The 27524-nt window shown below is 43.8% G+C and overlaps 1 protein-coding gene across 1 annotated transcript in view; it reads right to left on the bottom strand.

Moving 5' to 3' along the window:
* The window catches only part of CGNL1 (cingulin like 1), a 116119-nt gene extending 92912 nt beyond the window's left edge, over nucleotides 1-23207 (bottom strand). Inside the window, exons 1-4 of the mRNA XM_034994795.1 lie at nucleotides 22972-23207; nucleotides 5438-7030; nucleotides 4577-4671; nucleotides 2705-2810 (exon numbers count right to left, since the gene is read on the bottom strand). Coding sequence (XP_034850686.1) covers nucleotides 2705-2810; nucleotides 4577-4671; nucleotides 5438-7015 — 1779 coding nt within the window. The 5' untranslated portion in view covers nucleotides 7016-7030; nucleotides 22972-23207. The remainder of the gene's footprint in view (nucleotides 1-2704; nucleotides 2811-4576; nucleotides 4672-5437; nucleotides 7031-22971) is intronic.
* Between the last annotated feature and the right edge of the window lie 4317 nt (nucleotides 23208-27524).

The following is a 27524-nucleotide window of genomic DNA, read 5'->3' as shown; positions in this document are numbered from 1 at the left end:
AAGGAAGCCTTCTGGGGGTGATCAGAGTGCTCTGTATCTTGATCAGGGTGGTGTGTGCATGGACACACACCTATATTAAAAACTCAATGAACTAGACAGTTGTGCGATCTACTGTATATAAGTCATACCCCAGTAAAACAATGTAAAAAGATAAAAAATAAGTATTTGTTGAAGATCCCTCTATTGCCTAAAGTTATAACCAAAGCCCATGTTTCTGTGTTCCCAAGGCCCTTCGTACAATCCATCTATTACAGAACTTCCATTGCACTGGGAATCATTATTCTAGAACCTGAGATTTTCTTGCTCTCTGCATATGCCTGTATACAAGTAGTAAATAAATGTATGCTGGCTGAATTGGCTTTCTTCTTTTAGATGCTACATTTCCATAATGAAGGGAGATATAATAAAGAGGGGTCTGATTAGAGAGTCTATTAGAAAACAGACTCTGATCTGAGTATGAATATTAACGATCTCATTTTTTTTCTTCCATGGATATAACAGAATGATGCTCTTGAAAGGATTTGGCTAAAATCCTACAGCAAAGTGGTTAGAACACCACAAAAGGGGAGGAAAAGGGATAAAAACAGGAATCAAAGCTAGAAAAAGCCGTCTTGGCTCTCACGTGCCTGAATCCAGGTGTGAGTTGTGTGTGATGAACTTGGAATGAGGTACTTCCTCACCTACTCCTGTGAAGTTAACCGAACCCAACCACCAACAAAAACACAGGATTTCCTATTTTCTTAAGCAAAATGAGAACAATCCATTATGGAAATCTAAATCCAACCCAATGAGGGAAATTGTACATTGTTCTCGCCCAAACGAAAACTCTACCTACTCTGCTGTTTCCAGTATGGTCTTTCCTTCTCTCACAGGAAATCATTCAACTGACACCAAAAAGATAAAACTCCAAAGCCTCTGGCCACAGATAATCAGATTCAAAAAATAACAGAGGAAGAACAAGAGTAGAAAAGTCTGGGCAATTAAGCAGTCATGGTGAATGAATGAACGGAATGAAATTCTACAAATACCACACTATTCATTCCTGTTCAAAGCCCATCAGTGATGGCCCATCACCGTTAGCCAAAAATGGAAACTTCTGTGATTTCCAAGGTCCCTTCTATCTGGCACTTCCTCTCCACACCCTGGCTCTCTGCTCCAGCTACACTAAATCACCTCCAGTCCCCTAAACATAGCGAACACGTACCTCTTTGTATTTGTTCATGCTAGTCCCTCTACCTAGAACATCCTGCCTTCCCTTCTTCTCCCAGAGACTTCTTTACTTTTTTAAGACACTGTTAGTGTCCCAGATTCCAGAGGGCTTAACCTAACTTCCCTAGTTTGGTCTGGATACCCATAGTCTGTGACCCACAATGACAATCTTAACATCAAGGCCAAAGGATGTGTTCACCCTAAAAATATGCAGGTGAATGAAAAGCAAGAGTCACAGTGGTAATTTGGATTTAAGAGTTTTAGCACAAAACCCCTACACCAATTTTAAGAACTATGTAGAGCCCCCGAAGCCTGCCTATAAGCAAGGTGTATAATTTAAAGATTCCCCCATCGGAATAGTTCGTGTGTGTGTGTGTGTGTGTGTTGTGTTTGAGATCATTCTACTAGATGCCATAGCAGCAGTCATGGGTTAGCTGAGCGCTGAACAGTAGAGAAAAGAGGGAGCTGATGCCTAAGAACATCCTGTATACCTATGTTTCCAAAGTGACAAAGAAGCTATAGGCAAACTTCCTGTGAACAGTCTCTGGTATACTCTTTCCTTTGCACGCAGAATTCCCCAGGAGAGAAAGAGAAGACACACAAGCAAGAAGTGCGTCCCAATTCAAGGCGGTGCAGGATTGAGGAACAAGCTTTTAGTCGTCCCTCTCAAATGTTGCTTCCTGTCAGGACACAAGGTATGTCTGGCATGTAGCAGATGTTCACCAAACATGGGATGACTCCTTTAACAACCAAAAAAATCTCCACATCCCAACTGTAATTCAGCACAATAAATGAAACAGGCAGTTTTTTTAAAAAGAATTTGGCCCCACTCCACCTCTTCCTTTCTCTTCCACCCATGCTGGTTGGCTTCACCAGTCTCTATTCCTTATTCTCCTGTTCTTATCCTCTTATTTCTTATTCTCTGAAGTTCTAGAGCTTCCTTCGATACCTTGGATATGTTAGGGTTCTCCGACCATGATTCCATTCCATTCTTCCTATTTTTATTTTCTCTCTCTCTCTCTTTTTTTTAGATTTTATTTATCTGAGAGAAAGAGAGAGAGAGAAAGAGAGAGAGAACATGAGGGGAGAGAGGGTCAGAGGCAGAAGCAGACTCCCTGCTGAGCAGGGAGCCCAATGCAGGACTCGATCCTGGGACTCCAGGGCCAAGACCTGAGCCGAAGGCAGTCACTTAACCAACTGAGCCACCCAGGCGCCCTTATTTTCTCTTTCTAAAGTTCACCCCCTTTTTGTTTCATCGTGTTATATGTTATATATTTTTTAAATAAAATCTCTTTAAAAACCTTGCTGAAAAAAAGGCAGGTGCACAATAATATTTACAACATGATCTTCCATCTTAGGTCCTGCTCCCTACTCAGGTAACTTTCCACTTACTGCAATAACCAAATGTATAGGAATGTACTGGCTGAAGAAAGAGCAATTTGTATGCCACATTCCAAGTTAAATGCCCTCTGCAGAATACAGAACTCCAATTTACTTGATTATTTCCTTGTGTGCTCCCTGCTGCTCGAGACTTTAAAGTCTGGATTTTCTCAAAGACCAGGTTGACTTTCCGTTTAGTTGCGTCATCATTATCGGTGCTTCTGGAAAAGAGGCAGCAGAAAAAACAGTGAGGGGTACAACCATGGGTCTCAAGATACTTTAGGTGCCACAGCATACAAACAACAGAGCCGTTTAAGAAGATAAACTGCAAGAGGTATGAATTAATTAAGGCTGCAGGCAAAGCCAGTGTGAGAAGAACAGGATGGATGGTGTACTTCTCTTCAAATAAACTGTTCTATGTTAACACTAAATTTGGAATGAGGGGTCCCATTTCCAAGCATGTGAAAGAGATGTACCAACATTCTAAGCCTGGAGAAAACATACAGTGAAAATTCAGTAATTTGTTGTTTGACTCAACTGACTTATATTCATTCCAGCAAGGAATTTCTTCTGTGTGTCTCTCTCACACAAAACCACATCCACACACTTTACTTGTAAATCTTAAATGATCTACAGTGACTTTAACTGGTTTTTAGCCTGTGTTTAAAAAAATAAATCGCCCAAGAGGAGACTGTCAATACCCCAGCTCTTTGTCTACACTTTCACAGGTAATGATCAGATAGAGTTTTGTTGTGTGTTTTTTAAAGATTTCATTTATTTACAAGCAAGTGAGAGAGAGTGAGAGAGAGAGCACAGAGGGAAGGGAGAAGCAGACTCCCCACTGAGCAGGGAGCCCGACGCAAGGCTCGATCCCAGGACCCTAAGATCATGACCTGAGGCCAAAGGCAGACGCTTAACCGACTGAGCCACCCAGGCACCCCCAGATAGAGTTTTACTAACTTCGACCACACCTTCTATCACACATACCTGGCAGTTAGGAAAAAAATTTTAAATAAGTTTCCTCAAATAGTCACCTCCTGTTAAAGTCTATTTCACCAGTCTCTCAATACATCATGAGCAAAAAAATACAGCAACAACTAGTTCTTAGCTAGAAGAATCTGCTCGGTTACTCCCCACCCCACCCCCATGCCAAAAAGAGCCCCTCTCTTACATTCTGAAACTATTTTGTCAGCTCTTTAATTGTAAGGTACGATGCAAAAATATGAAGCGTTTTGATACCAATGAGTACTTGCCAAGTGACTTGCAGTCACGTCAGGTTGTAAAGCTTTTTTTCCTTTTTAATCCTTTCTGATGAGACAATGGAAACAGAAAGTGCAAATTCCTGACCTAATATCTAAGCAAGGACTGAAAACCAGATTACTCAAACTCAACCTCCAAGATAAGTATGTGAAAAGCAGTGCTTTTAAATGACTCATACATGCTTTAAAAATCATGGGAGCAGGGGCTCCTGGCCAATGTCAACTCCAGGGAGGGGAAGAAGTGGTTTTATTTAAAAAAGGGGTTTTATTTAATAAAGGCTAATAAGGGGACGATTGATTACTACTATATGCATGAAGAACTCAAGGTGGCAGACTCAAGTCAAAACTGAAGAGTGGACATTCTTCCCATCTTTGAACTTCTTTTTAAATAATAAGGAGTCATTTGAAAAATAGGGGCCCGTGGCTGGCCCAGTCGGAAGAGCATGACTCTTGATCTTGAGGTCGTGAGTTCAAGTCCCACACTGGATGCAGAGATTACTTAAAAAAAATAAATTATATATATAAATTCATTTTCCCCCTGCTCTTCACACCCACGACCCACAACTCAAATACTGTTATGCAAACTTCAGCCATTGACTCCTAAGCCTCAAAGAGTTCGCACAAGGGCAGGAAGGGAGGGGAAAACACAAGGTCTCAGAAAAGGAAATTAAGAGCAACCCCCCCCCCCCAAAGGACAAGACTTTGCTCCTTTAAGAAAAATCACTAACCCCTCTTTGAGGTAATTGTAAAGTATCTGCTTGGCCGTCTCCTCATTGGTTTGTTGAGTAAGCTCTTGCTGGCCTTTCAACAGATCCGGTGTGGCCTGGAACATAAAGCCTGTTATTAGACCACAGGATGAAGTTTCCAGGAAGAAGTCAAAACCCTGATGCAGAAGCTTCCAAACACATTCCTACTTTCCAAAAACAATTCCTCAGATAAGGATCCTCATTACAACTGGCTCCACCACTTAGTAGCTCTGTAACCTTGGGCAACTTACTTCACTTTGCCTCACCTCAATTTTCTCACCTGTAAATGGAGATTAATAGTACCTACCTTCATAGGGTTGGTGCAATCCTAGAATCTATAACAAATAGTGCCTGACACTTACCAACCTTATCATCATTTTTACCACTATCATTATTTTTTATTGGTACTACCAAAACACTAAATATACCACTTAAGTAAATTCCGTCACTCTAGGATTCACCTAAATTAAAATTAACCTAATTTCTCAGGCCAGATATTAACCCAGTCACTCAATGTCATGAGAAAAGTCAATATATCTACACAACCTAAGCACTGAACCTCTGTGTGGAAACAAATTCTGCACACCTTCAGATGTCACACACACACAGAGAAATCAAGCATATAGTGTCAGGTCACTTGACAGACAAGACCACAATGGGATTCTAGCTGTACCTGAGTTAACTTGGAAAACCACACAATTGGCAGTAAGTTGAAAACTCTGTAGGGGAAAACTGACACAAATCAAATATGCAGTTAGTGATTCAAGACAGAGGGTCTGCATTCCTGTAGCCTCCTACAGCTAGCATTCCCTAAGCATTACCTCAGGCCCACCTGAGCATTACCTGAGTACCAGAAGTAAATGTCTTCACAGAAATCTTCTTGCCACCGGAGTCAGGCGAAGTTGCTAGTGCCCGATTCTGTAACATCAGCGTCGCAGTGGCTGTTTTGATTTCCTCCTCCTTTTTATTCTGTGCTGGGAGGGAAGATGCGTGCGTGTTTGTACTCTGCCGACCACCTGTGTTTTCTGGAACTTTCCCATCCTTGCTCTGCTGGGGAGGCCTGAGGTGGGCCCCCTGCAGCTTGGCGAAGGCCCGGCCCACGCTCTGTCTCCCCCGGTGCTCCTGAGCAGGTGACCTCTGCGGGCACACCTGCGACGGGCGGAGGAGGTGTTCGCTGGACTTGCCCAGGTTCCGGCTAAATTCGTTTAGGTACTCGGTGTTCCCCTGGAGACCAAAAGGAAAGGCACTGTCCACGCTTCTGGACCGCTTCCTGTCTTCCGGGTTGATTCTGTTTCGCTTCCCAGACCTTCCTCTCCTCTGAAGCCCGGGTTTTTGGTCAAACTTTTCGATCAATTGATCCACACCAGGAATTGATCCTGTATCAATATCCCGCCCAGTTCCTGGCAAGAAGGGGATATACCGTCTGTTTTCGTGACGATTTACATTGTCGGCATGGATGGCACATTCCTGATCATCAAGTAAAAATCTGTACAAAGAGTTGGCCGAAGTGGGAGTTGCCGATGAGGAAGAGGACCTCCGGGACCGAGCTCCATCCAGCACAGGTCCCGCTGAATCCTGTCGCCGGAAGGGAAGCACATCCGGCCTGGCTTTCTTGGTTTCGGGATGGGTGTGTGGGCTGTGGGCCATCAGGGACCTCCCACTAGGGGAAAGGGCCTCCTCCACCAGCCCCTCCTTGGCACAGCTCTGAACATTTACGCACACTGAGGTCTGCTTCTTGGGGTCATCGATGACTACAGAGCTGCACAAACGAATGGCTGTCACGCTGGATTTGCCCACATCTTCCAAAGGAGGGCTGGTAGGCTGGGAACTACCAGGTTTGGGGAAGCAAGTCCAAGCCTTCTTATTGTTGGGACCTTCTTCTGTTAAAGTGTTTAGCCAATTACTCTCAGGAGGCTGATGATTTTGCAAGTTCAATTCATTCTTTTCAGGGTCGTAGGGCTGCAAAAGCTCTGGATGCCTCTGAAAGTTCAACATGTGGGATGGTTTCACTGGCCCCTCTTTGCATTCGAGAACCCCATTCTTGCCCTCAAAGAGAGAGGATTGTTTCAGGTTTCTTACTGGGCTGGGTTGGGCATAAGGATTTTCTGGGAGCTGCAATTCTTCTGCGCTGCTCTCCTCCAGCACAGACCCATTGCTGGAATGCAGGGGCAGGTTATTTATCATTGGAGATGGAAATGGTGGCCCATTTTCAGGAAAAGATGTGCCTGTCAGACACCGCTCCGTGTTATTCAGGACTATGTAGGGGTGGCCATCAATTCCCTGCACCCGGATACTGACACCATAGGAGCCTGCCTTAGAGTGTTGGGAATTCCTTGATTTTTTGCTATCATCACTTGCGAGTCTCAGATGGACGCCATATTCTTGCTGCACATGTTGATATTCACCGAAATACAGCTCCATGGTTCACTGTTTCCGCTACCAGGGAAAGATGGGGTAAAAAGAGGACATTAGGTTAGAATTACATCTGTTTTTTGTTTTTTGTTTTTTTAAAGATTTTATTTATTTATTTGACAGAGAGAGACACAGCGAAAGAGGGAACACAAGCAGAGGGAGTGGGAGAGGGAGAAGCAGGCTTCCCGCTGAGCAGGGAGCCCAATGCGAGGCTCGATCCCGGGACCCTGGGATCATGACCTGAGTCAAAGGCAGACACTTAATGACTGAGCCACTCAGGCGCCCAGAGAATTACATCTGTTTAAATGAAGATGATGAGGGGAAAGTTCCAAGAAAACACAACACTTTAACCAGCAAGGACACTTCAACCAAATGCTCATCCAAACAGGCCTTTCTGGATGCCCTCCGTGACCATGGTTTTGTCAACACCGGGCTTGAACCGTGGCCTCTGGGGGACGACAGGCATAAGAACCTGACACCTTTGGCATAACCTCCTTATTCTGTTTCTAGCTGACAGGCCATTCTGGTTGCTTTGTTTTTTTCCTTAGTTGGTTTCCTCACAACTTATGCTATTTATTTTTAACCAATAGGATGTTCCAGTTACTAGCATTTGAGAACAAGGTACTTTTCCATGAAACGATTAAGACCGAAGGCACTCTGATGTTCACCATTTTCTCTTTTCTCCTGTACTACTGATCTTCCTGTTGGAATAGCATTTTCAACCTTTTTTATGCACAATCTTGCTTTGAAATCTTTCTATTTATTTGTATATGATGTACAGAACATTGTTTTATTTTGTTCCTGAGACTGCCAATGAGAGCAAATGATTAAAAATAATTTTTCATCATTTTTTTCTTACCAAAAAGGTTCCAGTAACACATGGATCTGAAAAATGTTACAAAAAACTAAAGAATTGGGGCCCCTTATTTTGGGATGTGTCCTAATGCCAAGAATCAGTGCCATCACCTTTCTGGGGCATGGCCACCGTGGTCAGAGACAGAACACAGATCACCAGGCAGGACGCCCAACCCACCCCACCCTCTGAGGCCTCCCACCAGAAATTCACTTCCACCCCCTCTAGAGAACCCCAACAGCAAAGAAGCCCCAGGAAGAGCAGTAACAAGTGGTCACACATAACAGCTGTCTCATTTCTTTCACTGCTAGGGGCCTTTTTCAGTTTTCTTTCTATTCTGGAGTCAGTCTAGTAGCACATTTTCCAAGAAAATCATCTATCTGATCCACATTTTCAAGTTTATTTGCACAGAGTTTTACAAAATGTAAATCATTTCATCTCCTTTATAATTTCTCATTATCCAGTTGTGTTTATTTGTGCTTCTTCACCTAATTCTTGACTGAGCAAGTAAAATGTGTATCTACATATATTTTTCAAAAATAACTGTTCTCCTAAAGAGTAGCTCTCAAGATTTCGCAATCATTTCTCTTTTTTAATTTTCTTATTGAGTTCTAGCTTGATCTTTATTATTTCCTTCTGCTCTCCTTTGTTTTGTTGTTCAGTATCCAATTTCTTGACTTGCATGCTTCATTTATTTTTATTTTTATTTTTTTTAAGATTTTATTTATTTATTTGAGAGAGAGAGCATGAGAGGGGGGAGGGTCAGAGGGAGAAGCAGACTCCCCGCCGAGCAGGGAGCCTGATGTGGGACTTGATCCCGGGACTCCAGGATCAAGACCTGAGCTGAAGGCAGTCGCTTAACCAACTGAGCCACCCAGGCACCCTATTTTTATTCTTTAATTACATCCCATGAGTTGTGATATCTGACTGTCAGTTAGGAACTGTGTTGGCTCCTACTAACAAAGAGACCCAAAATAGCAACTTTAGAGTTAGGATTTTTTTTTTCCCCAGAGGCAGGAAGTCCAAGGCCAGAATGGATGGCAGTATATTTCTGAGGAATACCTCTTTTATCTTTCCACTCATCTACTTTTAGCATGTATTAGTCACCCTAGGATTACAAAATGGTTAACCCAGCATCACATATGCCAAAGGTTTAGTAAGTAGGTCAGCTGAGTCAACCTTTTTAAGGAGCTTTCCTGGAATTCCCACCCACCACTATTATTTTATATCTTTCTCATTGGTGAGAACTTAATCATATGGCCACCCCCATCTACAAGGACGGATTGAGAAACAGGAATGTTTAGCTGGTCATTGACACTCTCAACAAAATCAACGTCCTGTTAACGCTGGGAAGGCAGCCAGTAATTTCTACCACAGTAATGTTTCTATCATGATTTCCTACATAGTCTCAATCTATGGATTTGATATTTGCTTTGACCCATGAGTTGTTTTCGAGAAAGTCTTTTCATATCCAGTATGTTTGCTGTTGTGTTGTTTTGGCTTGGAGGGTCCTTATTTCTGTATGTTGTGAATTTCTACCATGTACTGTAGTCAAAAAATTAAGTTTCTATTATTCCTTCCTTTTTAAATGTATTGAGGTTTCCTTTGTGGGCAAATGTATGGATAATTTTTGTCAACATTTAAAGGGTAATGGGCATAGTCTCTTTTTTAAGGCATGGCATTCAAAATATATCCATACGACTTTACCAATTATTTATTCAGCTATAGTGCATCCTGACTTATTTTGTCTTTCCAATTTGTCTTGGGTCTGCCTGGATACATCTGTCTCCTACCAGCCTAGTGTTGTCACTTCTGCTTGGTGATTATTCTTCTAAATGTAGAACATGTTAGACGTCATCGCCCCCAATTTTACAAACGGGAACAACTTAGAGAAGGACATTCATCTGCAAATCCGTTATTAACTCACCAACCCCAATGATTTCATGATGCCTACTTGTATTTTCAGATGTATCCTAACAGTATTAGGCAATTTCATTTTTAATCGAAGTAAAACAAGATATAATGAAAACTTGGACTCTCCGGCTTCCCTTCTCCACCCAGTCACATTCCCCAGAGGAAACCAATTGCAAATTTTAGCTATTTCTCTGATATTCACCTCCATGGTGCCCAGTAACATGCCTAGCTGCAATTGCCTAACTTACCAGTTTTACATATGGGAGATGACACACCATACATGCAAATTTCTCATTCTGTTAGCTTCTCAATAATATTATTTATATTATGATTATACATTATTTATATATTATTTTGATATATATTGTTATGACTATTTAAATATTCATTAAAGAGCCAAACTGTTGACTCTGGCCATCTTTCCTTATAAAACTTTAACTTTTCTGGGGTTAATATCTGATTGCTATTCTCACTTGTCTTCTTTTTGATACACCTACCTATCCTTAAATCCTTTCGTCAGCGACATCCCATGTTAGATGCTTACCAAGCACTAATTTCAAAATAACCAAACTATCAGATAATGTGGTGATCTTTTCTCCTGGTGCCCTCCCTTCTGCAGCCTTCCATCCTCCCGCCTTATATTAGGGTCTGGTTGCTCTCTTCCTTGCATATTGTTTCCTAAGTTTCCTCTTTCTTAGTTTACCCAATTGGTCTGAGGGAGCTCACTTCCAGTAGCTTTTTTTTCTTTTTAAGATTTTATTTATTTATTTGACAGAGAGAGAGAGAGAGCAAGCACAAGCAGGGGGAGCGGGAGAGGGAGAAGCAGGCTCCCCACCGAGCACACAGCCCTATGTGGGACTCAATTCCAGGACCTGAGCCAAAGGCAGATGCTTAACTGACTGAGTCACCCAGGTGCCCTCCGGTAGCTTTTTAAGAGGTCCAAGGGAGTAAACTTTTTGAGTCCTTGTGTTTTGAAAAATGTCTTTATTCTATGCTTACTTTTGATTGATAGTCTAGCTGGATTTAGAATCCAGGTTAGAAATAATTTTCCCTCTGATTTTTTCTTTAATTTTTTTTCCCCCAAAGATTTTATTTATTCATTTGACAGAGAGAGATACAGCGAGAGAGGGAACACAAGCAGGGGGAGTGGGAGAGGGAGAAGCAGGCTTCCCGCGGAGCAGGGAGCCCAATGCGGGGCTCGATCCCAGGACCCTGGGACCATGACCTGAGCAGAAGGCCGACGCTTAATGACTGAGCCACCCAGGCGCCCCTCCCTCTGATTTTTTAAAGTATTACTCCATTACCTTGTAGCTTCCAGGGATGCCGTTAAGAATTCTTCTATTAAGACACCCTTTCCTCTGTGTGTGCCCTGTGTACTTTTCTCTGACAGTTTTTAGGACCTTTTCTTTGTCCCTACTGTGGCTGAAATTTCACCATGATGTATCTGAGTGAGGGTTTTATAAAACATGGGCACTTAATATACTTCTTCAATTTGGAAATTCATGTCATTAGTTCCATGAAATGTTCTGGTATTATTTCTGTGAGAATGTTCAAAGAACCATTTTATTTTGGTTTTGGTTTTTGCATCTAAGATATTAGTAATGTTGCATCTTTTAGACTGAGTTTCAATTTTTTGGATATTTTTCCTCATCTACTTTTCAACTCTGTCCTTTTCGTTTTACTTTTTGAGAGCTACATCCTCAACTTCTTTTAAAACTCAAGTATTTAATTTGTAATCCCCATTATCTCCTTCTTGTTCTCTAATTGGTCCTGTTTCATAAATGCTATTCTCATTTTAGACATGAAATAGCTTCTCTCTCTCTCTGAAGATACTATAATTTTCAAAAGAAAATGTTTTTTTCTGCTTTCTGCAGTATCTCCATCTTCTGTAAGGTATCTCTTTGCTGGTTTGTTTTGGTCCTTTCTTTCCTGTTGAAGCCCTTCCTAAGAGGACTCAGATCCTTGGCTGCCTGGTCCTATTTAACAGTAAAGTACTAAAAGCAGATTGGAGCCTCTGCAAGTGGGAAGAGGAGTTATTAGCTGATGAGCTTCAAGGAATGGGGGTGTACCAAGATTTCCAATGAGGGACATGCACATTTCAGTATCTGGGGCATTTTTTTCTGGATTGGTTTGATTTCTCAAGGAAAGAATCTTCCAATCCATTGCTGGGGCTGCACAAGCCTGGCTGCTGGCATTATGGGACAGGGCAGGGGAAGGGCATGGAGGTCCCAGCTCTCATTCAATCCCCCTGTTTTCAGCCATCCATACCTCCTTCCAAGATTACTCCAGTTCAATTTCTCCAGGGAACAGACCTCCAGTCTGCTGACTGACCTCCTCCAGGGGGGAGGGGAGCAGACACAGATGGGTGTCTAGATACCAGGGTGTAGAGAGGGCCCTGGAGGGCTAGCTGTTCAAGGCACTCACATAATTCCCTAGGTTTCAGCCCCTCATTCCCGCCTCCTACGGCAACCAACCAATGCCTTCCATCTCTGAGCCTCCCAGCAGCTCTGCAGGGAAGTCATCTCGTTTCTCCACCACCACCAGTTCAATGGTCTCTCTTCCATTTGTGAGCAAGCTCTCCTCCACGAGGTCTGACATTCTTTGTCTTCGTAGCTTGAAACATTTTTGCGCCTTTACTATCTTTTCAGTGGGATTTTGAAAAGGGATAAATCCCCTGCTTGTAAACTGATCTAGCTTGACAAGGCTAATAATATTTATAAAATACTTCAGTACTAGACCAAGAACAGCAAGCGTGTCTTAGACCGAGGAAGCAATGCACAGAGGCCAAGACCAGAATGCCTGGGTGTGTCCCAATCCTGCACGGAACAACACTGGCTTGTGTTATTCTGGATCTCTAGAAGTGTTTGCACTCATTAAAGTTTATAACAAATACTTTTTTAACAGAAGAGTTTCTGAACAAACAAATGTGTTCACTGCAATGCTTTGTTTATGATATTTGCTAAATGGGGTCACATTTTACTCACCAATAATCTCTTCTGCGCTGACTCTGAGTTTTCTATGAAAATATTTTTCCTTAATATTTATTAATAAAATTCTTTTCTAGGGTTTTACAGCCCTTTCATTAGCTGCTGCTACTATAGTCAACACTAATTACATTTCAATCTTTGAATAAGGCCACCTCGGTTTATTATAGTCTTAGCTCCCTGTTAGCAAATTAATCCGCATATTTGAATTTCATGAAATGTCCACAATACACATTTCCTTGACAACAAACCTCAATCCAATATTTTTGCAGAATGACATTTCTCAGCTGGGCACTGGTGTTTTAAACAAATGTGGATTTCCTTCCCAATCACAGTGTAAACACTGAATTAATGAATGAATTTAAGGACAGCTGTTCATTTTCAGACACCAGGCCACACCACCATCCTAATACACTCCACAGAACACACTTGCTCAGTTGGGGACTAAGCCCAACCAAGAACTTACATAATTTGGCAATAAGTGCAGACCAATTGCCAGGATGTAACGTTGTGGCACTTGGCAAATAAAAGTGGTGTTTTGGAGTGGAAATAATGCTTTTGGAAAAGACTACTAAATGATGATAATTGCTTTAGTTAGCGAGATCAATGAGTGTGTTTCTGAGTAAGAACAAAGAGCTTAGCACTTGAAAGAACGATGAACATATGCCAGACAGAAACAGTTCCTCTCTCTGGGACATCACATGTTATCAGCTGGGCACAGAGATTAGTCACAATGCTGGGCCACACATCCCCACCTCATCGCTCTAATTCCCTGTGGCACCCCTAAGACCTGGAAGCCTATGCACCAGCCCCTCCAAAGGCCCTGCCAACTACCGTGGAAACAGAGTCAGGCATTCGGAAACGTCTCCGCCATGGCTTGCCCTCCCTCCTGAGGCTAACAGTCCCCATGAGCCAGGCCAGGCTGGCCCAATCACCCAGCAAGGCACCTGGCATGGGAGAGGGATTCTGTGTATGTTTGCTTAGAATAAGTAACTCCTGTTTTATCGTACAAGTCATTTAAAAGAGCATCTAAAACAGGGGTAGGGAGCTAATGAGCCTCCTCAGAGGTCTTGAGCTTCATTCCAGGAAATAAGAAGTGAGTCCCAAACTAAAAAGTCATTTCCCCTGAATGGGATTCTCTGGCTGTCCCGCTCAGAGGGAAGCTACTACCAGTCTGATGATACACAAACCAACACTTCTAAAGAGTGGACAAAATGTTCACTCCTAAGACTTGCTTGTAGGACAGGTGGGAAGACTGAATTTTGGGGGTAATATCCGTAGTAGAACTTCAACTAGATGAAAGTGAAAAATCAGAGTGTGAAAAGCCAAAGAGTAGCAAAATGTATACTGGTTCTTAAATGTGCATAGTCCCAAACATGACAGAGACAGGCAGTCTTACCTAAACTAAGCTTTACATTCTTTCTTTTCTTCCTTCCTGTCTACCTATCAGTTCTGTGGTGCCAACATAGGAAACTGAACAAACTTTTAAGATTTCAAAGGAAATGTCTTCACATAGTCAAGCCTTGGGAACTCCCTGGGAAAACAATTCCAAAACTAAGCTCTGAGGTTAGAAAATGACAGCAGAGCTTGCTGGCTAACCTACACAGTTCAGTACGGTTTGAGTAAGATGAGAATGACAACCAGCATCTTAAATGACAATGACGACCAAAAGTTTTCCATTTGGGGGCAAAAAATTAAATTTTTAATATTGAGTGCTGCGTCTTCCCCCTAAACCCACCCACCTCACACAAAAAGTAAAGTGGATAAACAGAAGGGGGAGAAAAAAGCCTGTAGAAAGTCTCCTTTTATGCAAAGGATGGATGCTTTGGAGAATCAACCAGGAGTCTAAGGATCTAGGACTAACCAATCCGACCACACTCAGACTGGAGCACAGATGCCAAGCTGGCTTTCCAGGGGCCCCCAAGTCTCCTCTGGAAGTCTGCCATGTATGGTCCCCATGGATGGTCCCACTACATCCGTCTCTGTTCCATTTTTGTCCATTTTGATCCCACTCCTCTTTCCTTACCTGGTTAGCATGTGTGTTACCAATAAATTTATAATGTTCTTTTCTTCCTAACTTTTTTTTTAAGATTTTATTTATTTATTTATTTATTTATTTATTTGACAGAGAGTGAGCACAAGCAGGGGGAGCGACAGGCAGAGAGAGAAGCAGACTCCCCGCTGAACAAGGAGCCTGACGTGGAACTTGATCCCAAGACCCTGGGATCATGACCTGAGCCGAAGGCAGATGCTTAACCGACTGAGCCACCCAGGCGCCCCTTTTCTTCCTAACTTTAATTCTAAAATTCGGTGACTGACATTTTATATTCTACATGGGCTCTGAAAAAAAATACAGAATTCATGTCCAAACAATGTTGAAGATATATTATTCATCCTTTTTCACCTCTTGACCCTGAAACGATTTCTAAAAAGTTCTCCCACCAATGCAGGGCTAAGAGATGGAAGTCTGCAATTGTGAGGACAAGTAATGGAGCCCAGCACCCAGGTGCAGGGGTGGGGAACGTGTCTGATATTCAACTCAAGTCAAATCCTGGCTCTGGACAGGTTCTTTAACATCTCTGAGTGTTTCCCTCTCTCTAAAGTCAGATTACTGATGATTACTGCATAAGGTAATTGAGAATTTAAATCATAAATTGCAGGCTAAAGGAGATAACAATAGTAAGTGAAAAAAATTCAATATGGCGCTTATGGCCACAAGAAAGCTAACTTCTTGGGGCGCCTGGATGGCTCAATCGGTTAAGCATCTGACTCTTGATTTTAGCTCAGGTCACTATCTCAGGGTTGTGAGATGGAGCCCCATGGTGGGCTCCACGCCAAGATTTTCTCTCTCTCCTCTCTCTCCCTCTCCCTCTGCCCCTCCTCCCACTCTCTGTCTAAAAATAAATAAATAAAATAAAGAATTTAAATTAAAAATAAAAAAAAGAAAGCTAACTTTGATCATAAAGTGTTTTTAAATATGAGGCAGAGGCTAAAAACCCCACTGGTTAACCAAACAGCGTTAACCACCAACATCCTGAAATAATTAACTAATTAAGAACCCAGACAACAGCTGAGAATCTAAAGTACAGTGCTGTGTCCTTAGTGGAAATTCAGTAAATAAATGCTGTAAGAATAAATGAATGTCTTTATGTTGCCAGGCACACGGAAAAGACCTTAACCAGAGAGATCCATGACATTTGTCCTGTAGTTTCCTATATGGAGCGTAAGCCCCAAACACATAAACACAAGGTTATCTACCACTGCCTTTTTTCTATAAGCCAAAATCTAGCCTCAAAATCCTCCTCAACACCGCACTCCCATTGTCCCTGACAATCTGTGTAGACATAAAATAAAACCTACTTGCCATTCCTGACACGTGATACTTACCTAAAACTATCTACACTGACTGAAGCCAAGAAATTAACCTCCTAAAACCTAGGGGAGTCTTCTTATATTTCCCGAGAAATTTCTCCAGTCTTGTCACTACTTCGTAGGCAACTCTAAACACTGGGATGCTCCTCAAACACCGTGCATACCTTATGCTCACATTCATCTTATTGCCATTAAAACATTCTACCAGGCCACCAAGAGGAAGGGAACCCTTATACCCAGCAAGAGAAGCTTCGATCCTCACCCTGTTATTGCAACCTCGACTTTCAACATTTTCTTGCTCCAGTAAAAAACGATCTCCCTTCAGCTACAAAAACCCTGTTCCTTCTTCAGGCTCAGCACCTGCCTGCTCTGGATTTCAGGACAGTCTGCCTTACGCAGCTCCACACAGGATCTCCGGCAGTGGTTCTTCTATTGATGGGTTTTGTCCCAACAACTGCATTTTAAGTTTTTCAAATGTGGTTGCGCCGTGCCATGGCATGTGCAGGAGGCTTTCTTTGTACCATCTTGTCTGCTCAGAGCCTCGCAGCCCCTAACTTCTCCCTTTTAGAGATGTGTCAATGCTTGATGGGCCAGTGGTTTCCCCCAACATCTCACCTGGCTTGGGGGCAGTGATGGATTCAGGCCCAGACCTTCTGTCCCAAAGACCTGAGCTCTTTCTTGTGCGGGGACCATGTTTTCCTTTTTCTGCCTCCCACAGCATCTGGTACAGTCACACTGGTGTGGTCATCGCATGGCTGTGGAAAACGCGCCCCTACATCCCACTGCACTGGCATCCAGCAAGCCAGCCTCTGGACTGTCAGGTGTCAGGAGCAGTGTTAGTCTCCAAGGAGGCCTTCCTCCTGCACCCAGGACAGTGTCTTGCACATAGCAAGGTACCAAATGAATAAATGAATGAACTAATTAATAAAGTATGCACAATGCATGTAGCCTTTTAAAATCTGAACAACTTTCACGCATGCTCCTACCTCCAGCTGTTAAGTATGTCACTGTTGTGTTTTTTTAAAAAGATTTTATTTATTCATTTGAGAGAGAGGGAGAGAGTGCACATGAGCGGGGAGCAGGGGTAGCGGAGGAAGAGGGAGAGGGAGAAGCAGACCCCCTGCAGAGCAGGGAGCCTGACTCCGGGCTCAATCCCAAGACCCTGAGCTCACGATCATGACCCGAGCTGAAGGCAGACGCTTAACCGACCGAGCCACCCAGGTGCTCCTGTGTCACTGTTCTAAACACTGGAACCTGAGCATCAGATCACTGTGGCTTTTTTCCCCACCCCAGCAGCCATGTTTATAAGATGTGCATACTTCGGGCGCCTGGGTGGCTCAGTTGGTTAAGCGACTGCCTTCGGCTCAGGTCATGATCCTGGAGTCCCGGGATCGAGTCCCACATCAGGCTCCTGGCTCGGCGGGAAGCCTGCTTCTCCCTCTCCCACTCCCCCTGCTTGTGTTCCCTCTCTCACTGTCTCTCTCTCTCTGTCAAATAAATAAATAAATAAATCTAAAAAAAAAAACCAAGATGTGCATACTTCAAAAGTAGAAAATAGGCCCTGGGTTATCAAGCATCTCCTCGGGGAGGTAAAAGGGACACTGGAATTCCAACAATGCCCGCTGTAACAAGCCTGATTCCCAGAACCTCCTCAAACACGACGTCTGCAAAGTGAATTCCAAAGCTAAACATTCTCCCCTGGGATATGTGTTATGCCTTCTGCAAAGTATCTCTTCTTGGTCACTCAAAGTAAGATTAACCAGGGCAATCTGTCCAACTTTGTCCTCACCAGGGAAAAGATGGCAGGAGTCGGCATCCTGAGCAAACCTCGCCAAATGACTCAAAACCCAGAGGCACCCAGGAAGGGTCCGTGGCATGCAGCCTCCCCACCTCCCTGCAGCCATCAATTCATAAACCAACCAAGTGCCCTAGATGCACCCCTCAGTTGTTTGCACAGGACCCAGAAAGACAAGGCTATAAATGACAGGCACCTGGATTTGCCCACAGAAGCTTACTGAGTCCCACACTGCTAAAAACAAACAGAAGATAACACTGGGTAGGCACCCAAAAATCTTACAATATAAAATTAAAGTAAACCTAAAGTAGAAACCTAGCAGATTCCCACATGTGTAAATACAGGTTGTCTGTCATTCATTCAGTTATCACCCCCAGCGTCTGATGGCACCACAACTCCGATAAACTCTGGGCGGGTGGCAGGGGAAGGGGGACTATCCCAGGGCCCAAAGTCACGCCCAACATGCTGCATCTTGCTCTCACCAGTTACTTAGGTAACTGGAGAACGGAAAGTTCTTTTAGATAATCTGAGCATTTCTGAAGTCCTCTCTACCCTTCTCCCTGAAGCATTCCCACCCCACCTCCATCTCCACCTTCTGCTCTTCGCCTTTTGCCCCAGTCTCCCCGGCTGCACAGCTCCACAGGGCTGAGCCCGTTAGCACAAGAGCCTCAAATTATATTTGGAAGTTGCTACAGTCTGAATGTTTGTGTCTCCAACCCCTTTCCAAATTCATGCTGCATTCATAATTGCCAAAGATGCTGGTATTAGGAGGTGGGGCCTCTGGGAGGTGCTTAGGTCATTGAGGGTGGAGCCCTCATAAATGAGATTAGTGTTCTTTTAAGAGAGACCCCAGAGAGTCTCCTAGCCCCTTCCACCTTATGAGGACACAGCAAGAAGGCACCAGCTATGAACCAGGAAGAGGGCCCTCACCAGAACGCCACATGCTGGCGCCTTGATCTTGGACTTCCAAAACTGTGAGAAATCCCCTTCTGTGGTTTAGAAACAACCCAGTCTCTGGTATTTTGTTAGAGCAGCCCAAAGGGATGAGACAGAAATGTACAGGATATAAACAAACGCATATATTCAAATGAAATGTGTGGGGAAGTACCCCTCACAGCTCCTTTCAAAGCAAAGAATCTGTCTCCTCTTGGGTCTCAGGTCCCAAGTGCAGAATCACCTCCTCTCCAGTCTCGAGGGGCCAGAAGCACCTGGGGCAAAAGTCAGAACTGGGAGCTCCTACCTGCATACCTTCGTAACCCCAGCCTGGTACCATCAACTCCAATGTCTTTGTTTTGTGCAGAAATATGGAAATATCATTACTTTATGCAGATGTCTCGGGTACAGAAGTTTCACAGTTCAGGATGCTCTTCAATAATTAGAAATTGAAGCAGTAACCAGAAACAGAAGGTTCAATTATGTAAATAAACAAAAGTAGTACCTACTTTATCCTTTTGGGGTTTGTCAGTACATTCTTCGGTATTCATAGGAATATGGATATTTTTAAAATTTCACTCTCTTGAAAGCATGCTAAAAGAGCCCATTCAGAGCCACACTATCTTCATTGTGTTAAAAATAGCTTTTCACCAGCAGTTTGAGATGTTAAAACCTATTCCTAGGGGTCCCTATTTTAGTCTTTCACAAGCTTGTATCAGTACAGAGGTCTTTAAAGAAAAAATTCTCAAAGACCCTTGGTGTTAACCTAATGTACAAATATGAAACCATTATAGTTCTTATGATACCATACAACCAAAACAAATCTGCACATTAAACAAAATATGTTTAAGAAGTCAAAACAATTCAGATTCACAACACAAATTTAATACCCAGGACAACGTTCATTTTGCCGAAACTGAATCGCCATCGCCGTACGTCGTGTGAGCAGGACACTGACCCTACGGGGCAGGTCCTCCTGGTTTCACCGTGTACACGTCACCTTGTGCAATACTCCGTGCCCTTTCTTTATTCAAACAACTGCGAAACCTTCCTCTGTGCTGTCTGACATAAAACTATTGGGTCTTTCCGTGGGGCGATGGCCTCATTTACGTGCCCACTGTATCTCAGTTTCTTTCCAATAGGTCATGATAATTAAAATACAACAATATTGGGTGCCTGGGTGGCTCAGTCGGTTAAGTGACTGCCTTCGGCTCAGGTCATGATCCTGGAGTCCCGGGATCGAGTCCCGCATCGGGCTCCCTGCTCCGTGGGAAGCCTGCTTCTCCCTCTCCTACTCCCCCTGCTTGTGTTCCCTCTCTCGCTGTGTCTGTCAAATAAATAAATAAAATCTTTAAAATAAATAAAAAATAAAAATAAATAAATAAATAAAATAAAATAAAATAATAAAATTAAAATAAAATAAAATAAATTAAATTAAATAAATACAATACAATACAATACAATACAATACAATACAATACAACAATATTACCCGAAACCCAGCCCTTGCAAACATAGCCACTGGAACTGATTGTCGGTGTCCAGGAGTCACCCAGTCACTGAGGAGATGCTGACACTAACCTTCTGTTTAGTCACTCACAGGTTCTCACGGAGAGCCTCTCTCTGGGCGAGGCCCCTGCCACCGCAGAACTTACGCACTAGTGGTAACTCAGTGACAAGTGCTGTGAAGACAAGGAAGCAGGGCAAGGAGAGAGCAAGGTGGTGGTAAAGATCCGTCTGCACTACAATGGTCAGGGAAGGCCCCTCTGAGAGGGGAATAGCTGACTGGAAGGCTACGGGGAGATCTTTGCAAGCCATGCAAGCACCAGGTAGACAGAACAGCAAGTTTAGAGTTCCCAAGAAATGGAGGTACTATTCGAGTTGGAGAATCAGCGAGAAAGCCAACTTGGCCAGAAGAAATTGAGAGATGAGCAGGAGAGGTACCGGGGAGGGCAGAGCAGTGGGCAGGAGCCAAATTATGGGGGTGTGCGGGAATCCAAAAGGGCTCTGGGTCTTATGCCAAGTCAGGTGGTTAGTCACGGATAGGAGTCAAATGTTCTTGAAAGCCAGGGGCCGGATGAGCTCCCCTAGGAAGTAAGGCAGATGGAGAGGCTGAGGACAGAGCCCCGGAGGCCTTGCTGCATAGTGGGCTCCTGGACCAGAGTCACAGCATCACCTGGGAGCCCCACCCCCAGTGAATCATTATCTGTATTTAAGGAGATCCAAGGAGGGCCGCAACACTGAGGAATGAGAAGAGAAGGAACAGACAAAGATACCAGAGCAGGGACAGCCAGCGGATGGGAGAAAACCAGGGAGTGTGGTGGCCTACAAGCCCACAGAAGCTGGTGTTTCAAAAAGGAAGGAGGGTCCAAGGAGCCAAATGCTGCTACTAAGCCGATGAAGACTAGGGAGCAATGCCAGTATTAAGCATCATGGAGTCGAGAACTCTGTCCCTGACTCGGAAGGCAGGGAAACCTGACCAGAGCGGGCTAGCAAAAGAACGGAGTCAAGACAACTCTTTCAAGGAATGTCAGTTTTCATAGAAACGAAAGCACAAAAACACAAGCAGTCGGGGAAAACTTAGATGTCTCCCTTGCCCAGCCTGCTCCCTTTCCAACCCAGGAGATCTCTGGCAGATTTATTCTCAATCCCCAGGGATGCGTCTGCAGCCCGGGGGGCGCCAATGAAACGAAAAACCTGGTATTCACGCTCAAAATATTCTGAGCCAGACCTTCCCTAATTTTAAGGAATATAACTTCTCTCCCTCCCTCTGGCAGTTGCCTATTGTCCTGGTTGCAGCTGAAGCTCCAAGGCTGTGCCAAGAGCAGCTGAAGAGGTATGGTCTGCATTTAATTTCGACTAACAGCAGAAGCACATGGAAATACCTTTTCACCCTGGAAATGCCAGAAAAGACAGAAACAAATCCAACTTAACAGAATCCAAACGGGAAGAAGTCACTCCTTTTCCCTCTCTTCTACAAAACCCCCTGACCTATCCGTGCCCATGCCCACCCAGCCCTAGCCCAAGTAGAGGAGAACCTACTAGAATCACGTTCTAAAGGTAAAAAGGCTTTCAGGGGCCACGTAACATACCCCTGTCATCCGTTAGACAAAGCACTTTCAAGCTCCTTCGTTCCCAGTTTTTAGACCCAAACCACTGCTCTGGGATCCATTCCCACCCCCATTATCACTTCTCCTATGCCGGTAACACAAGAGCAGCAATTCCAGTTTATTTTCCTCTGCCTACACCCAGTACTGACGTTAGTCCCTTGTGTCTGTCTCACGGTCCCACAACACACTGCACAGGGGCCCTTCTTTCGTTCACGATAATGACAATAATGTAGTTAACTCTTAAACACTCCACACTATGCACCAAGTACTCTTCTAAATGCTTGTATACTAAACATTAACCTACTCTGAACTGTAATGTCCAAAACTAACCTCTGGACATTAGCCTAATGTTGAGCATTAACACACACGCTTTAATTTGGGTGGGTAAGTGATGACCGTATAGAAAAATACGGCAAAAAGGGAACATACTTAAAGGTCTCATTTTTCTCCTAGGGGCTCAATTTAGCAAGGTTTTGTATTAAAACCCAAAGTGTAATTTGTTTTCCTGGCTAGCTCTCCCCAGTCGGAGCCTCCTCTGAGTCACAGCAGTAGAAATCAGGGTGTGAAGCCCTGGCAAATTCACCCTGTACGCTTTGACTGTCCTGAGGGTGGCAGGAAGCAGACATTCCTATCCACACAGGTGCCAAGGTTGTGAAATGAAACAGGCAATAAAAGTAAATAACTTTTTTTGAATCCTAGACATGAAAAAGATCACTACAAAGGAAAGAGAAAAAAAGAAGAGGAAAAAGGAAGAAACACAAAAGGAAAACAATGAAAGGAAGTCCCTCCCTGGCAGTTAAGAGTTTTTGGTTTGTTTTCGTTTTTTTTAATCACCCATCTATAAGAATTGAGGGTCATACATTTCTCTGGAGCTTCAGGCCTCTTTTTGTTTCCGTGACAGCTCCTATGATTTTTCTACAGAGGGCTGTAAGGCAAAGACAGGATGACCTGTCTAAAGAAGCTAAAAACACTTAACAATAAAAGTAGAAACATGGAGAACTCACAGCAGCATCCCAGAGAAAAATCTGCCTCAAGGAAGCCTCGGCCTTTAACATGGAACTTTTACCAGTCACTCACATCCACGTTGCAATGTTCACCAAGCACTTCCAAGCTCACGATCTCGGGCAGGACAGGAGCACGTGATGCCGTCTGGCTGGCCACAGTGAAGAGCTAGAACTCGAGTCCAGCTCAGAGCCACCAGAGAGCGAGCCCTCCGACCCTTCGCAGTGTGCTTCCTGCTTCTATAACCAGGCCCTCCTGCTCTCTCGTAGGCTCGGTATGTTTGGGGAATGGGGTTATGTTTTTCTCCAACTAAGTGATTATAATCTTTCCACTGAGCAGCATTCCCTTGATCCTGACGCTTATTTTTGCTCAAAGCGTCCCATCATAGCATCAGACAATTCCAATAGAGGCTTTACCCTGGAGCTTTCATAGGTAAATGTACCTAGACCCATCTCCTACCCCAGATCACTGGAGGAAAGGGAGATCCTTTGTGGTTTAGAGGTAGAAAGGGAATCGGTGATTTAAGAAAGGGACCCCTCAACAGTGCAGGGGTGCCTATCCTTCTTCTATAGAGAGGGGTGCATTAGCCTGCTCACCACAAAACACCACAGGCTGAGTGGATGAAACAACAGAAATGTATTTCTCACAGTTCTGAAGGCTGGGAAGTCCAAGATCAAGGTGCTGACCGATTCAGTTCCTGATGAGAGCTCTCTTCCTGGCTTGCAGATGGCAGACTTCTCACTGGGTCAGCACATGGCCCCTCCTCAGTGCCTGTGTGGGGAGAGATCTCTCTCCTCCTCTTCTTCCAAAACCACCAATCCCATCAAGAGGGCCCCACCCTTAGACCTAACCTAATCTAATCCTAATTACTTCCCAAAGGCTCCATCTCCAAATAACATCACATGAAGGGTAAGGGCTTAGATCTGGCTTAGATATCTGCATTTGAAGGGAACACAAACATTTAGTGGCAAATGGGTAGGACAAAAAGGAAGCAGAGGGAGAAAAGATTATGAGAATCCTGTCACCCAGCGGCAAAGAACCACCATACATTTGGTAGATATAATTAAATATCCCCAAGTTTTTTCTAACTCTGTTCCCTGACAGCTGAGTCTTCATCCCCCCATTTCTCTCTCCTAAAGAGCCATCAGACTGAAATAAATCTATCTGTATTACAAATGTATGAAACAGGTGCCTGGGTGGCTCAGATGGTTAAGTGTCTGCCTTTGGCTCAGGTCATGATCCCAGGGTCCTAGGATTGAGTCCTGCATGGGGCTCCCTGCTCCTTGGGAGCCTGCTTCTCCCTCTGCCTCTCTCTCTCTCTCTCTCTCTCTCTCTCTGTCTCTCATGAATAAATAAAACCTTAAAAAAAAATGTATGAAACAACTTCACAGAAGGGGGTGAGAAAAAGAAATTATCTAAGTAACTCTAAAGATGGGTGGAGACCAAAAGCAAAAGGAACTATACACAGGTATTTTAGGGTAGTTGATTAAGTTGTTTTCCAAAGAGGGATGGGTTAATAATGCTGAAACCACTATACCTGTATCCTGGTACTAGACAAACAGTTAAGTCAATGGATGGCAGACGGTGGGGGCCTTGTTTCTCACTATTGGAGTGGGAGGCTATAGATCTGCAAGGGGAGAAGGCTAGAATGACCTTCGATAGTGGATTCCACTTGGAAACATCAGTGTGAACTCGTGTTTAGCTCACCATTGATACAGATAGTTACATATTTATAAATACAGTATATACATGTTTTTCCTTGCTCTGTCAGCCAAGAGGGCTTAGGAGCAACAATATTGCAGTAGCAATGAACACTCCTAGCACCCAGATCTTCGTTTATAATACCAATAAATTCTCTCATAAAAGCAACCAGAGCTCCTTGAAGAAATGGCCACTTCCAGGACTGGGGCAGGAAACATACAAGAGGGCCTGAAGCATCTTGTAGTGCCAGAAAGTAAGGAAGGGCTTTAAAAAATAAAAAATAAAAAATAATTTTTAAAAAACCCACAATGCCTATAATAACAGATATATATAAGAGATATGGAGTTTCCAATGGCTAAAGCTGGAACACTTTGAGCAACAGATAAAGAAGTATCAAAACCCAAAATATAAAAATAAGTATCTATGAGTACATGCTGATATAAGCAAATGATTAAATAAATGCATAAATGAAGGAAGAGGGACAAATCTCCCATGCAGAAGAATTCTAAATAACTGATTGAGATAATCTGCCTTAAAGGAAGGAGAACGCAACTCCTCACTCCCTGAGTGTAGGCTGCACACAGTGACTTCCTTCCAGAGAGGACAGGATGGAAAGAAGAAAAAAAGAAGAACTTTGCAGTACAGAAACCCCGACAACACGACCTCAGCCAGGTCCCTACTTCATCAAGGTCATCGTCAGTCGTGGCAAGTCATATTGATAGTATGTACTGGAAGGAAAATGGCAGTTTACCTCCCCAAATCCCCACCCCCAGGGTAATAATGAGAAAAGCATAAGACAATTGGCAATATAGAGGGGCATCCTATGAAATACCTGACTAGTCTTCCTCAAAACTGTCAGCACCATCAGAAACAAAAGTTGTCCCAGGAGCTATCTCAGCCCCGAGGAGCCTACCATTACAATTACATGTAATGTGGTACCCTAGATGGGATCCTGGAACAGAAGAAAGACATTAGATAAAAACTAAGCAAATCTAAAGAAAGTATGGACTAATAATAATTTATCAATATTTGTTTTTTTTTTTAAGATTTTATTTATTTTGACAGAGAGAGACAGCGAGAGCAGGAACACAAGCAGGGGGAGTGGCAGAGGGAGAAGCAGGCTTCCCGCCAAGCAGGGAGCCCAATGTGGGACTCGATCCCAGGACCCTGGGATCATGACCTGAGCCGAAGGCAGACGCTTAACGACTAAGCCACCCAGGTGCCCCAATATTTGTTTCTTAATTGCGACAAACCAAATGTATGATGTCAATAGAGGAAAGTGGGTGGATAGTCTATGGAAACTCTATACTATCATCATGATTTTGTTATAAATCTAAAACCATTCTAAAATAGGAAGTTGTTGGGGTTTTTTGTTCTGTTTTGTTTTTTTCAAGTAACATTAAAAAAGAAACCACCAGGCAGTCAATCCCACTTCTGTGGTCCTTGTGGTCACTTCAGAGCCAACACTTTTAATTCCTGACTCATCTTCCACCTCTGGCCTGTAGGTGGTCAGAACACAGATACTCATGTCCTTCAACAGGTCACCAGGCATACCACCCTGGTGAGGTCTCAAAGCTCTACTCTTGGATGGTACCTCTGCCAGAAAAGAACAGGGTAAATAATCTTCCAGGACCCTGTGAACACAGAGCATCCCATCACAGGGAGGTGGAAAGAAACCCAGCGAGTTCCCAAGCTGATAGGCTATACAAGGTGGGGTGTGAATATGCTCTCTGAGCTGGGGACAGTTTCCCACAAGACACAGAGGAGAGCTAAATGACCAAAAAACTTGCAAACTGCATTGTGGAAAGGAGAACGAGCACATGGGGGAGAGCTGGGCAAACACAGAAGCTATGCCTTCCCCAGAGAACGCGGCATGGGGGCAGAGTTTAAATGGGGCATCAAACAAAACCTATTCACCAGTGTTGCTTATGGACGACAGAACTCAACCTCCTTCCTCCTCCATCTCAGAGCCAAAGAGCACGCTTTTCCTAGAGAGAAACGTTTACTGGATGAAACACAAAAGAGCTGAGTTAGTCACAGAACAGGACAAACCAAACAGGAGAAAACAGAGAAACAGGGATTGAGAGCAAGAAAGAAGTAGTGAAAAATGAGAGATAAGAGGGAAGCAATTATATGGAATAGGATATTAATTAAACTTGCTTGGCCACAGGGAGCCGCAGTGACAGGAAATGCGGACCAGGGTTATCATTTGGGCTGGACAGGAGCGGCCAAGTTAAAGCCCCATTTCAAACATTCCTTACTAAGCACCACCTGAGGGCTCAGCTGCCCAGAGTCTCCTTGCCTCCCCAGCCGTGCTCTTCAGAGTTGCCCTCTCCTATAAACACGCATGCCTCTGATGGCGTCCCTGAGGTCTCAGACACCTTGGACTGTCACCGGCTGGGGCCCAGGCTATCACCACCCTGCTTTGATCTGGACCCAGTGCTGCCAAAGCCCTAAGCCTCCCAGTCGAAGACTGTGTCTGCCCCGCAGTGACACAGATCCAACCCCAAGGCCCACCAGACACTGGGCAACATCTCCCTCGGTCCTCTCCCAGCTTCCTCCACAGCAGCTGTCTTTTTTTTTTATTTTAAATTAATATCTGTCTTCTCTATCGGACTGCAAGATCCATGGGAACAGGGGCTATATTGGGTTTTGCTCACCATTTTACCCCCAGTTCCCTACAGCATGCCTGACAGTGCGTTTGTGAATTGACTGATTGATTGAATGAAGGAAGGAAGGAACGGAGACTCCTTCCCCCACAGCAATCCGAGACCTCCAGAGGGAAAAAAGTACATTCCCATTCTGAGTGCCTGGTACAGAGTCTGACCTTGGAATCAGTTTACCCATAGAAATG

Source organism: Mirounga leonina, unplaced genomic scaffold (genome assembly GCF_011800145.1).
Source record: "Mirounga leonina isolate KUSES-001 unplaced genomic scaffold, KU_Mleo_1.0 Mir_91, whole genome shotgun sequence".
In the NCBI taxonomy this organism is placed as follows: domain Eukaryota; kingdom Metazoa; phylum Chordata; class Mammalia; order Carnivora; family Phocidae; genus Mirounga; species Mirounga leonina.
Note: the sequence above shows the minus strand (reverse complement) of the source record. Positions and strands in the feature narration are given on the sequence as shown.